General features: G+C 45.4%; 1 protein-coding gene across 2 annotated transcripts in view; it reads left to right on the forward strand.

The window, feature by feature from the left end:
• LARS2 (leucyl-tRNA synthetase 2, mitochondrial) overlaps positions 1-13,183 on the forward strand; it is an 85,941-nt gene that overhangs the window by 50,929 nt on the left and 21,829 nt on the right. For both annotated transcript variants that reach the window (XM_080934719.1, XM_080934718.1), the window contains exons 10-13: positions 1,847-1,951; positions 6,306-6,421; positions 10,189-10,472; positions 12,038-12,136. In XM_080934719.1, coding sequence (XP_080790845.1) covers positions 1,847-1,951; positions 6,306-6,421; positions 10,189-10,472; positions 12,038-12,136 — 604 coding nt within the window. The remainder of the gene's footprint in view (positions 1-1,846; positions 1,952-6,305; positions 6,422-10,188; positions 10,473-12,037; positions 12,137-13,183) is intronic.

A 13,183-nucleotide genomic window follows, 5' to 3' on the forward strand; every position in this document is an offset into this window, starting at 1 on the left:
TGGATCCTTGTTTGGAGATATGGAGGTCAACAGCCTCCAGCAACAGGGGTTTAACAACTGGATGTGAGTTCTGGCTGTACCTCAACATCCAGAGCCCACACTGAATGCTCCTCTGCCCTGCCTTCTTCCTGGATCCTGCCTTCACCTCTTTGAAATGCAAAGTCTTATTCTTGGGCTCATTTTTATTTGAGGGCTTGTAGACTCTGTTTAGATAACTATATGAAAGCTTGAAACAATCGCAATTGGAAAGGCCAGCCAGTCGTGGCTCTTATTAATGGCGATGTTATAAACACAGGTAAACGAAAGCATTTGTCGGGAACTGTTCTTGTGCCCCTTCCCTCTGGACCTGGATATTTGTGCTTCTAGTCCATATATTCTCTGAAGATGTCTACATGGATGACTCTTTCCCTCTACTGTTCTTGTAGTAAACTTTATTCATGAGAATTCAATGATTGGGTGAATTGCAAATCATTTGCTAAAAAAAAAAGTTACTTTCCCTTCCAGCCCCTGTGCCCAGAATGACAACTCTTTTGAGACTAATTATTTATTAATAAATGCCTTGATCATAAGCTTCAGCTTGTTCTCTGACGTACACTTATTGTCCCCTTTATTCTAACCTGGGTTCAGCTACATGCTGGCTTATTGCTGTCTCCTCAGAATTCCAGTTTGAATCTCCCTCCCATGTCTCTCACTATTTCCCCAATTCCCTCTTTGCCTGCTGGATGTCCCACCTCCTGTTTCCTATCTAAGCTCATTGGCCATAAGCTTTTTTATTGACAGGTGGTGCTTATAAGAGATTCTCTCTACAATCTGCCTCATAAATATTCATAACTGGGCCACATATACTATGATTACATTGTTCTACTTGTTTACTTTGCTTATTTTTAGAACAGGCTCTTGCTATGTAGCCCAGGTTTGTCTAGAACTCGCTGTATGGTTCAGGTTACCCTCAAATTCACAATACTGCCCCAGCCTCCAGAGTGCTGGGGTTATGGACACGCACCACCAGGCCTCGCCTCCCTTTCTCGTTCTTATGTAACTTTTTTCCCCTGAAATTTAGTCTCTTTCTGTGTGTCTCTCTTTCATTTGCTTTGTGTTTTTTAAATTTCTATCAGAACCTTCCCACATTCTCTACAGCTTTATAAAACTCTTGATACAGTTTTCTCCAAATTCCAGCCTTCCAAACAGTCTTACCAGTTCCCTCTTTTTCCTAAAGATACTCCTGATGCTGTTTGGTTTGGTTCATATCTGAATTGGTGTGGACCTTAGTTGCATGTCTCACATTCCCCCTAACTTCTTTCTTGAATGTTCTTGTGGCTTTTCTTTGTTAGGTTCCTGTTTCCTGTAGCTTTTTTCCATTAGACTTTCATCTTTCAAGAACACACATACTCCAGTATCTTCTAAGACAAGTGCATGTGAGAAGGAACTGTTCTGCCTTTGGCTGTCTGGAAATCTCTCTTCCTGCTCCACTGTTTTCTGCTTGCTAGCCACATCATCATCCACTTGCTTTATAAGTTCACGTCTCCTCTTTTCACCATGGGAAGGTTTTGCACGTTTTATTTTCACTGCTGGAGATATTTTTGAAGAGAAAAAGGTTGTAATGAGATGCTTTTTCATCTGGAACTCAGAACACCCTTCCCACTTCTTTGCTTGTATGTGCACGTAGACAAAACTTCTCTCCTGTGCTTGTTTAATCGTCTAAGTTCCACTGGTGCAAAATACCTGCTAATGCCCTTCAAAGAGCCAGTTCTTTAGCAATTAGCACACAGAATGGAAGATGTTACGTTTTTTTCTCGTTTGTCTGCTCTTCGATGTGTCTAATTTAAGGATTTGCTTTTGGTTTCAGATTGCCTCACCCCAGTGACTGCCGTGAACATGCTCACCCTGCAGGAGGTCCCTATCGTTATCATGGCTAATCCTGACTTGGAAGGCTCTCTAGATTCAAAAATAGGTATGTGGCTGTTTAGGTGCCATACTTGCTAATAAATTATGCAGGGTTAAGGACAAAGGGCTCACAGCTCTTGCTGTCACTTGGAGGAGTTTACTATTGATTCTGTGATGGGTTTTACTTGTTAGTGAAAATGTGTGCCCCCTTTTTATCTTCTCTTGGGAGCTGAAAATCATATTTAGTGTTTCATACATAATTGGCAAAATGCTCTACCATGAGCTGCATCCAGCCCCCACCTTCCATGTATCATTCAGTTAAGAACTACATATTTAGGAGCAGAATACTACACACCTGAATTCCTAGCATTCAGAAGCCTGGGTAGGGAAATCACAAGTTTAACTTTTTTTTGTGTGTGTGTCTCTGAGTGTTTTGCTCGAGTACTATGTATGTGCCTTGTGCCTGTAGAGGTCAGAAGGAATCAGATCTCTGGAACTGGAGCTACAAATGGTTTTAAGCCTCCATGTGGGTATTAGGAGCTGAGCCCAGTTCATCTATAAGAACAATTCTTTTAGCTACTGAGCTGCCTCTCCAATCCCAAATCACAAGTCTAAAGCCTACAAAACATGGCAAAAATCACATCTTAAAAAAAAAAGCAATCATGCAAACAATAACAACAACCAAAATTTAAAAGCATATGGGGGTTGGGAGTGTGGGGTAGGAGATGACAAGAATGCTTGCTCAGTATGTAAGAGTGCTTACCATTCAAGCCTACCAACCTGAGTGGTGTTCCCGGAACCTAATTCTGAAAGTGATCTTCCAAACCTCCACATGTGCCTGCACACATCCACACATTAATAAATAAATAAGTTTTACATTTTTTTTAAAGGAAAGCATAATAGGTATTTCATGTCATCCTGGTTGATATTGAGAATTTAAAAAGCTTAGGCTCATGCATTATGAGTTAGTTTTTAATACTTAGACACATGATATGGGGATAATACAACATTAACTAAAAATCTAATTTCAAAATCCAAGCCATGTGTAGTGACTTAGGCTGAGGAGGGGGATCTTGAGTTTGAAGTCAGCCCAGGCTGTATAGTAAGATCCTATCTCAACAAAACCAAACCAAACAAAATAAAATCCATCCAACTACCAGCAAGGGCAGAGATGGGAATTCCAAGCACATATGACCCTGGTGGGCAGAGGCATTGGAGAGACATCTTGTCATTGGCAACCTTATTTATTAGAAACACTCCTCTCTTGTCCTGGGGCAGAAAGGGATCAAAGAATAAGTACCTAATACAGCCCTGTCCAAAACTTGCCTCCGGGACACCCCTACGCACCTCTCTCCTGCGTTCCTGTGCGAGAGCCCAGTCCCACTGCAGAGCAGCAGCCTGCACGCTCTGCCCTTTCTGTGCCGCTGCAGTGACAGTCCCTATTAAAACGACCTTGGGTCAGTTCTGATGAGGTGTTTGGAAGAGATGTCAAAGCAGAAAGCTGGCACTGAGCACTCGGGTCCACGCCTGACCATCACAACCACGCATTTTATAATTAGTACAACATTTTAACAGCCGCTCAGAGTAAGCAGTGAGAAAAACCGTGATATAACATTTTGGGGCAGACAAGGGGTGTTTGGCATTTTGGGCTAAATGACTGACTAGGTCATTTAGTATTAAGGTTCTGAAGGACTTAGATGTTTTCAGGTAAGCATGGGAATCTTTTTTTTCTGTTGTCTTGATTTCCCTCTGTTGTGTAATTAGTATTTTCTAAGTACTGTTTCTTCTAAGGATAGAAGCAGAAACAAGTAAGAAATAAAGCAGAATTTTTACTCTCCTACCTGCACAGTTAGAATATGTCACATTTTTTTTTTGTCCTAATGTGGCCAGATAAATGGGGTAGCCACTGAAAGTGACTGGTATTGGCTTAGGACACCCCAAGACCAAGTTCTTAGCACAGAAGAAATTTGTTTGTCCCTGAGGTATAAAGGGAGGTGGAATAAGAGACAAAGACAGGAGGCAGAGGAGAAAGGAGAAGAGGAAGGAACAAGGGGGAGGGGTGTCCCAGAGAAGGACAAAAGACTGCCTCTGGATAGAGAGCAGACAGACACATGTGGTCCATGGGAAACTGCAGTTGATAAAGGTAAAAGGAGAAACACCATGTTAGGATGAGGTATTTAATTTTAATTGCGTGTGCCAATTAGGTGATCCAAAGGGGGCATTTGGTTGCCAGACTTCAATACTTTGATAGCTGGACCTTGATAATCAGCCTCAGGAGGAGGAAGTGGCCAAATAAGGGTTTAGCCCTTGGTGGCCAGCTTTAGGAATATAATCTAATAGTTTTATCAAGGCCAAGGGAATGGGGCGAGGGGCAAGGCCTGCCAGATCCATGTTTGCCTGACTTGAGCAGAGTCTGCTCTGGAGTGTAACTGAGTCACCCTAAGCCGGACATCAGAACCTAGCAAATGACCCTTGACTCCTCGCTATGACTGTAACCTCGGTTGGTACTGTTTACCATTGCTCAGCACCCATACCTCCCAGTCCAGTCTGCTGACATTCATTCGCCTGGCTCTGTGCTTTCTGTCACAGTGCAGGTGGAAACACCATTGCGAGACTTTAAGAACCCACCAGCAAATGAATAATAACAGAGACTTATTATATTTTATTGTAGCTTAGGCGTTAGCTTGGGCCACCTCCTAGCTAGCTCATGTCACCTAATTAACCCAAGTCTTCTAGTCCATGTCCCTGTCTTGCCATTCTCTCTCTCTCTCTCTCTCTCCTCTCTCTCCTCTCTCTCTCTCTCTCTCTCTCTCTCTCTCTCTCTCTCTCTCTCTCTCACTCCCTCTCTCACTCCTCACCACCTCTCTCTCTCTCTCTCTCTCCTCTCTCTCTCTCTCTCTTTCTCTCTCTCTCTCACTCCTCACCACCTGTCTCTGTCTCTCTCTCTCTCTCTCTCTCTCTCTCTCTCTCTCTCTCACTCCCTCTCTCACTCCTCACCACCTCTCTCTGTCTCTGTCTCTCTCTCTCTCTCTCTCTCTCCCTCCCTCCCTCCCTCCCTCTCTCTCTCTCTCTCTGTTTAGTCTCCTCCATGTCCTGCTGGCAAATCTTCCTGTGCCCCTACTGCCTCTCTCACAAGAATAACAACACCAACATCTGGCCAGTACTTAGCTCTCTGCTGGTACAGAATTGACAGGTGAATAAATACCAACCCAACCTTCACATGTGCACCCCAACAAAACACGCAGCTTGCACTGCTGTAGGACTTTCAGTCCTCTGCACCCCAAGCCACCCCTCTGGAACCGTTTTCAGAAGAGCTGGCTTAGCCTTTTGTGTGACCTTCCACATATATGTCAACATTTTCCATGAGAGAGGTGTCAGCACCAGGAGACATTCTACCAGTTTGGGAATTGCAGGATGAATTTATAGTCCTAGCCATAAGCCTAGATTGGGCAGGTGTGGAGCGTCCTAACGTACTCTCCAGCTATCTATCCCTTGTTACGTGCTGTTTCTCCTGGCCACATGCTCACCTCTCGTGGTGGCCTCCTCCACTTCTCTGCCTCTGTCTTCTTCCTCTCCCTCTACCTGCAACCCCTCACTTGATCCTCCAGTTCCACCTTTTTCCCTCCACTGCCCAATCACAGGCTCTAGCTTGTTACTCTGATCAGTTAAATTGGGGATCAACGTTCACATAGCATCACTTGGTGTATATGAGGATCTGCTTGTGGGGAAACTTGAGAGACCAGTATTTAGCATTAGAATACAAGCAGCATCTCACCAACACCAGGAGATATGCTGTTTGTCCCTCTGCCACCACGTTCCACCACACTCAGAACCCTGTTTTATAGAACCAACCACCAAAGCCTGCTTTTGTGCTCAGCTGAAGTCAGAACAGCAGGTCCTACTCAATCTGGGTGATTTTCTTGTGCCCCACCTCATTTCCTGGAGGATGTGTGTAGGTTGAGGAATAAATGCCTGTTCAGAATGTTCTGGTGTCCTCAGGGCACAGCATAGACTCAACACCAGCTTTCAATGTCTAGACTTGGGGGGGGTTCTTTCCAGGGAAGTAAAATGCATTGGAGCCAGCACTGCTTCCCACCAGGAAGCCACTGGGGGGATTCAAGAGACAATCCTTGTATATGTAATATATAGTTTCTGTAGTATAGATGGTAAATTTTTGGGTTGCAACTGTTTTTAAGAAGGAAAACCAGATAAAAAAGGCCTAAAGAAAACAATTCCAATGACATGAACAGTTGTGTTAGGATGTCAGGTTCTCCAATGCTGAGTCCCATCTAGTGAATTGGGTGTGGGCTTTCTGTCCTCCGAGGTAAAAGGAGCCTGCTAAGAAGGCAACACCACATGTCAGTGGTTTCGTTTTGAGCACGTAGGAGGAGTTAATATTTTGTATTTTCCCCTCTGTACAGGAATCCCCAGCACCAGCTCAGAGGACACCAGACTAGCCCAAGCCCTGGGCCTGCCCTACTCTGAGGTCATTGAAATTTCACCAGATGGTACAGAGAGACTGAGTGGATCTGCTGAGGTTGGTGCCCCTGGCTCGTGCCTGAGATTCACTCACTTGTGAGTCAAGACCCTGAGATTGGTCTGATGAAACACGAACTCCTAGAAGTTCCTTAGCCAACCCTAGAACAGCTTTTGAGAATCTTGCTTGATTAATGATCTTTCCAAAAATTCTTTAGCTTCTTAGAGCAGTGACTCTTGTAGCTGACTCTTCCTGGGGAAGATGATGGCTCGATCCAGATTATTTGCTGTTTACATCTAAACTTTAACTTGAGTTTACAGACTGTTTAGTTTAGCTAAAGATTACAGACCCCTCTGTAAACACTCAGTGTTTAATCAGGGTTATCTCTTGCTGGATTCGGTCCATTTGGCAGGACATGAACTCCAGCTGTCCTGAACTGAACCTGTGGTAACAATTTTGGAAATTTTGTTTCTTTAAAAAAATACAGAGACATAAGAACATGCTTTCATTTCACTCCCAGGTATAGGGAGGCAGGGCTGCTTTGGACTGTCAGAAGCAGCTGACTGTGATTTGCCTCATGCTGCAGCAGAGGCGTAGTTTTGCAGCTGCAGATAGTTTCTGCGATTGTGTGAGAATTTGAATTCTGGAAATCTTTCAGAGGGTATATAAATGCTAGAGCTCTGATAGGTGGGGTGAGTGGTCATTGTTCATTTGCTCAAAAATGAAATAAAAGGAAAGAAATTAGAGATTCAGATCGATCTCTCTTCCCCCCTCTCCCTCCCTCACTACCCCTTCTGTCCTTCCCCATTCTTCTCTCTCTCCTATCTAGTGATAGGGGGTGAATGGGGGGCTAGGGAAGGGTGGCAAAAACCAGCTACATGAACCAGAAACTGGTGAAGATGGGAAGTGACTGAAAGCAGTGACTCTCAAGCTTGAGTGTGTATCAGAATCATGCTGACCTTGTTAAGACATTGTGTAGCGATACACATCCTGACTCTTCTCAAGAGTTCTGTTACAGCAACATCTGCATGGTGTTGGTGGTGGTGGTATTGGTGGTGGTGGTGGTGATGCTGTTGCTGGCATTGCTGGCGGTACTGGTGGAGGTTATGGTGGAGGTGGTGCTGGTCCAGGGACCCCTGTTGAGAATCACTGGCTGAGAACTTTGCTGCTGAAAGTCTGGTCCCTAGATTAATGGCTCTGACATCACTGTTAGGACTGTGAACTCCGAGTCCTACCCTAGTCACACACGATCCCTGAGTGATTTGTATGCACATTAAAGCTCTAGTGCATTGGCTTGGAGCTTCAGTTTTAAACTTGACAACACAGTGGAAACACTCAGAAAATGGTTTAAAATATTGGCACTTGGAAGAAATCTGTGCTTATGCACAGGTATAATCGTAACATTTGGGAAGTGAGACAGGAAGGTTAGGAGTTCAAGGCTATACTGGGCTACATAAGAGTTTGAGACCAGCCTGAGCTATATGAGCCCCTCAAGAGACAAAACAAATACACTAACAATCCAGTGGAGTCTTACCCCAGATATTGCAACCTAATAATGGATGATAGTGAAGACATGAGTGGTGGACATTGGGTTTCAGCTCCCCAGGAGATTTGGACGTAAACCCTCATCTGGGACCTGCTGGGCAAGTGTGTCAGTTCTCCATCAGTCCAATTATGAATCCTGAAAAAGCACCTAGTGATCTTCCCCCTGGCTCTGGTTCTAGTATACCTGAAGATCCAGGTGTCTCGGGTTTGGGACCACTTAGCTATAAGGGTATTCTGCCTTTTCTGTGTTCCTCTCTGTCTATCTGTCTCTGTCTGTCCATCTCTATCTATTTATCTGTCTGCCTATCTGTGTGCCTATCTATCTATCTAGCTATCTAGCTAGCAATCCTTTTATCTACAAGAGAATAATGACTTCTATCTACTATTCTGCCTTCATGTTTGTATCTCCAAATATAAATAATATTCTAAGATATTAAAGCTTTTTTTTCTTGGCCCTCATTTGTGCAGGCCTAGTGGGGGTACAACAGAGCCAACCCTAGGTGTCTACAAGGGAGCTCTAACTCTGGGAAGTGAGGAAGGGGTTATCCATGGCTAAAACTAGGCTGTCTCTCTGGGTCCAGAGAGACCCTACTCCTCTGAATTGGACCAACTATTATTTATCCTCTGTGTTTGCTTTCAGATAGCTTCAGGTAGCCCTGATCTATCCCCTAGCTCATTGCTGAATACTCTACAAAATGATGTCACTGAGGGGGTGGAGAATGGTGGTGCGAGGCTGTTTTCCTTCGTGAGCTTCTGGAGCAGAGGACAGTGGTACATGAGTAGGCAGACTTTGAAGAGAGCATGGAGTGCTTTGAATTGTGACTATGTGATGTCAGGAGTACAGATGGAGAACCTCTCTCCCAGAGCATAGCCACCCTTTACAATGAACTCTGACAAGTCTCTGTGTCTCAGGCCTGGCATATAACAGGACTGATCCCAGGCACCCACTTTCTGAGTGTTACCAAGCCTTATGACCTACTTCATCTAACTAGAGCATCAGTTAAGAGAACACTCCACCTTTGGGTTAGGGGTGTTCTGCCCTGCTGTCTGTGAAATGGGAATGTTTAAATATGAGACTGGTTTGTTTCTTCAAGCTGAGGCAGATCTGGCCCCTTGCTGGCCTTAAGATTGAACATTGACTTTTTCACCTCTGGATATTTTCTCTCCAAGAAGAAGTGCATGTTGTGCAGCTCTTCACTGGTGACTAGACGTCTTAGTGATTATCTGGTCGTTAGACACTGATAGGTACTGCAGGAAATAGCAGAAATGGAAGGCCACAGAACTGGGGCCAGCTACCCACCACACACAGTGGGCACAGTGCCATGGCCAACATTGTTTCTCAAAGTTCCTAGAAATATTTTAATATGTTTAAAATTTGGAAGTAGAGATGGAGAGATGGCTCAGCAGTTGAGAATACTGTTCTTCCAGGAGATTCAGGTTCAATACCCAGCACCTCCATGGCATCTCACAACCATCTAGGAGATCTGTCACCCTCTTCTGACCTCCATGAACACTGGGCACAAATGTGGTGCTACAGTGGAACTACCTCAGACCCACCAGTGATATGAATAATGACACAGAGGCTTATTAATAGCTAAAGCTTAGGTCTTTTGCTGGGCAGTCTCCCGACTACTCTAACCTAAGTAATGCTGGCACTGTGTCCCACCATATGGCCGGGTCTGTCTGCTCTGCTCTGGTCCATTGGTTCACCTAGTGTCTGCTGGTTGAACCTCTCCGGCTCTCCATTCTTCTCCCAGAGTTCCAGCCCTGCCCAGAAGATCCATCTTTCACTTCCTGGCCAGCTATTGGCCATCAACTCTTTATTAAAGCCAATCAGATACAATTCTAGATTGCCTTAGGCAGGTGAGGAAGGAACAATATTCACAAAGTACGAGACTCATGATGGGCCGTTAGCTCTTTGCCAATGCAGTATTAGCAATTGAATGTACAGAGATACATCTTCACACAGTACACCCCAACACGGTGCAGAGAAATACATGAAAATAAAACAACCATACACAGAATAAATAAAATTGTAATTGTAAACTAAAAAAAAACAGAACCCTCAAACTTTTAGGAGCAAAAGTCATAATTTTCTATCAGTGCCATTGCAAAATGTGAGTTTTAATGTTAGCTGGAGGAGGAAAGACCCCATGAAGATAAACGCATCCTGATGTCCCCACATAGAACCAGACCAGTGTGAGCATCACACACTGATGCAGTGGTTCAGGGTGCTTAGCAGGGGCACGGTCTCCCTTACAGTTGTCTCTCTTCACTTCCAGTTTACAGGTCTGAGCCGGCAGGATGCCTTTGAAGCCCTGACTCAGAAAGCCCGTGGGATGAGAGTGGGTGGCCATGTGACAAGCAACAAGCTGAAGGACTGGCTGATCTCGAGGCAGCGCTACTGGGGCACGCCGATCCCCATTGTCCACTGCCCAGCCTGTGGGCCTGTGCCTGTGCCACTACAAGACCTGCCCGTGACTTTGCCCAGCATCACGTCTTTAACGGGCAGAGGAGGTTCCCCATTGGCCTCGGCCTTGGAGTGGGTGAACTGCTCCTGCCCAAGGTAAGGCGCTCCAGCCAGCACCTAAGGTGTCTTGGATAGCATCCCCTCACTGGATGCCAAATGCTACCTTCTTCACTAGCCTAAACGAATATCAAATGTGTATTGGAACCTTTGGAAAACAGTCTGGAATCTGTCCTGGGCCCTGCAGAGGGAAGACAGGTTCTCATCACACCACACAGTCTGCCATTTCTACTCCACAGAGATTCCTAGAAGTGTGGAAGGTGTTTCTTCTCTGCTATGGCTGGCCAGTACAGAGCCTGTGATAGCCAAGGAGTATGGGAAAGACAGCAGTGTGTTCATTATTCCTCACCTTGCTGAAGCACGCCAACCTTCTCTCCTCTTTCTAGAGTGCCTGGAGCGTGATTTTTTATGATGCTGTTCTTTTCTCTTTCCCTTTGTGAAGAAGTTTTCCCATTCAGTACAGCATTGCAGCCTTGCATGGGAATATGGCTTCTTTACAGGACCACAGAATGTCTGGAAGGTGGATTGTAGGCCTCAGAGTTGACTTCACTCCCTGAGTGAAGCCTGTGAGCCACCAGGCAGGACAGCACAGAGCCTCTGGTCCTCTTGGTGATGTGATTATATCACATCATTTGGCTATGTGGACATTTTGTGGAAAGTAAAATTTACTGAGAAAAATCTGAGATAAAACCATTGTTAAATTACAGGTTTCTGGAGTTTTGAATTTGTCAGGCTTGTTGGAGTGTAGGCAGAGTTCAAGGCTAGCAGAAAGGCAACCGGGAGAGATACTAACCAGAGATGAATTAATATTAGTTCTATATGGCCCTCCGGTGCTGGAACTAGTGTGGGAGGGGCCTCCAGGATCCGAGAGTACCTGGGGGAAGCGTGGAGTGGTGATGGGATGGAACCGGTCACACCATTTTTAATATTTACCGAAACAGTCTTCAAGCCCAAGGAGACATTAATGGAAATGAGCGTAGTGAGTGTTGGTTCTGGGTGGTGGGTTCTGGGTAGTGGGCTTCTTTTCTCCTCAGTGTTCCCCCAAGCTGGGCAAGAAAAAGAAGGTGCCTTATCTACTAGTTACTTCCCAAAATACTGTCTGTTGTCAGAAGTTAGATGCAATCCAAATAAAGACCTGGCTTTACCTTAGAGAACCACTATGGAGATTGGCGCCCCTCTCTAGTGGAACACAGATTCCCTAGGGACTCTTGGCACCTCCTGCCATGAGCAATCCCACCATGCCCCGGCCTCCTGACTAAAATGCAGGTGGGAGGCCTGGTCAATATGGTCATCTGACCTGAGGTGGGGTGGGAGGGCTGATTCCTTCTTCAGAGAGCCAGTATAGACTGCTTAACAGATCTGGGATGTAACACACAACCCTTCTTTTCCTTTGTAAATTGCAAACAGACTGCAGCTTTTATGTGCTCAGTGAATGGAAAATTCCTTTTGGAAACTATTCCTCTTTTCCTTGCTCCCCAAGAGCACCCTCGGTCAAACTTAACACTGCCCAACATCTCACAAGTACGTCTGGTGGGAAACTGTGCACTGAAACCCAGAGGGGCGGGGGTTGGGGGGGAAGCAAGTTGATAAATTTCTTTTCTCAGGTGCAAGGGATCAGCCAAGAGAGAGACGGACACCATGGACACCTTTGTGGATTCTGCATGGTACTACCTCAGATACACTGACCCTCACAATACTCATAGGTAATGTCCCTCCTGGGTAACAAGTAGCACTTTGCATCCTCCATGAAGCAAAACCAAGATGGAATTAAATATGCAAGGGAGGTGCTGGGAACATCCTGGTAGGACAGAGAGAGGAGCTGAGCTGGCAGAGAGAACACACACCACCGTGTATGTGTGTGTGTGTGTGTGTGTGTGTGTGTGTGTGTGTGTGTGTGTGTGACTGGCACCCAGAGGCAGTAGAAGAGGGAGGATTCAGAGGAACCTTGACCATAGCAAAGCTTCCAGTGCCTCAGCAAGGCTGTGGGAAGAATGCCAGTGCACATGTCCATTCAGAACCCAAGGTGCCAGATGCACCTTTGGACTGGTGCCCTCCTTTTCTCTCCTGGCAGTAGATGGAAACCTGGGGCTGAGCCTGAGTAGCCCATAGACACAGTGGTGGCCATTGTTGGTCAGCTGCATACTTCCTGCAAGGCTCTCAGCTTGGGGTAGCTTAGAGTGCCAGAGAGAAGGCTCTTTTAATGTGAGTATAGTAATTATTAATTTATATTACTCAGCCAGTAAATCCCATCTATAATATAAATTGAAAAAAACAGCTAAAGGAAGAAGATGTGAACACCCTACACCATGGGACGGTAGGGATGGTAGGGGTGCCCAACATGGACTGCAGGGACAGTAGGGACGGTAGGGACAGCAGGGACGGTAGGGACGGTAGGGGTGCCCAACGTGGACTGCAGAGAGACAGGACAGTGTTGGGAAAAGCTAAGACACTTAAACTCTTACTACACATGGTCAATAAATCTCCTAAAGTGCAAATGAATATAAACATTTTAAAATAATTGAAGTAAGAGCCAAGCAATGCCCCAGGGTAGGGGAATGCCAGGGTATTGAGGCTGGAGGGAGTGGGGTGGCACTGCCATAGAGACAGGGGAAGGGGCATGGGATTGGGGATTCCAGAGGGGAAACCAGGAAAAGGGATAACATTTAAAATGTAAATAAAGAAAATATTCAATTTAAAAGAATTTTTTAAAAAGAGTGGGAGCCAAGAGTGTTGGTACATGTGTATAATCC

This window comes from Micromys minutus, assembly GCF_963924665.1.
Source record: "Micromys minutus genome assembly, chromosome: 21".
Taxonomy (NCBI): Eukaryota; Metazoa; Chordata; class Mammalia; order Rodentia; family Muridae; genus Micromys; species Micromys minutus.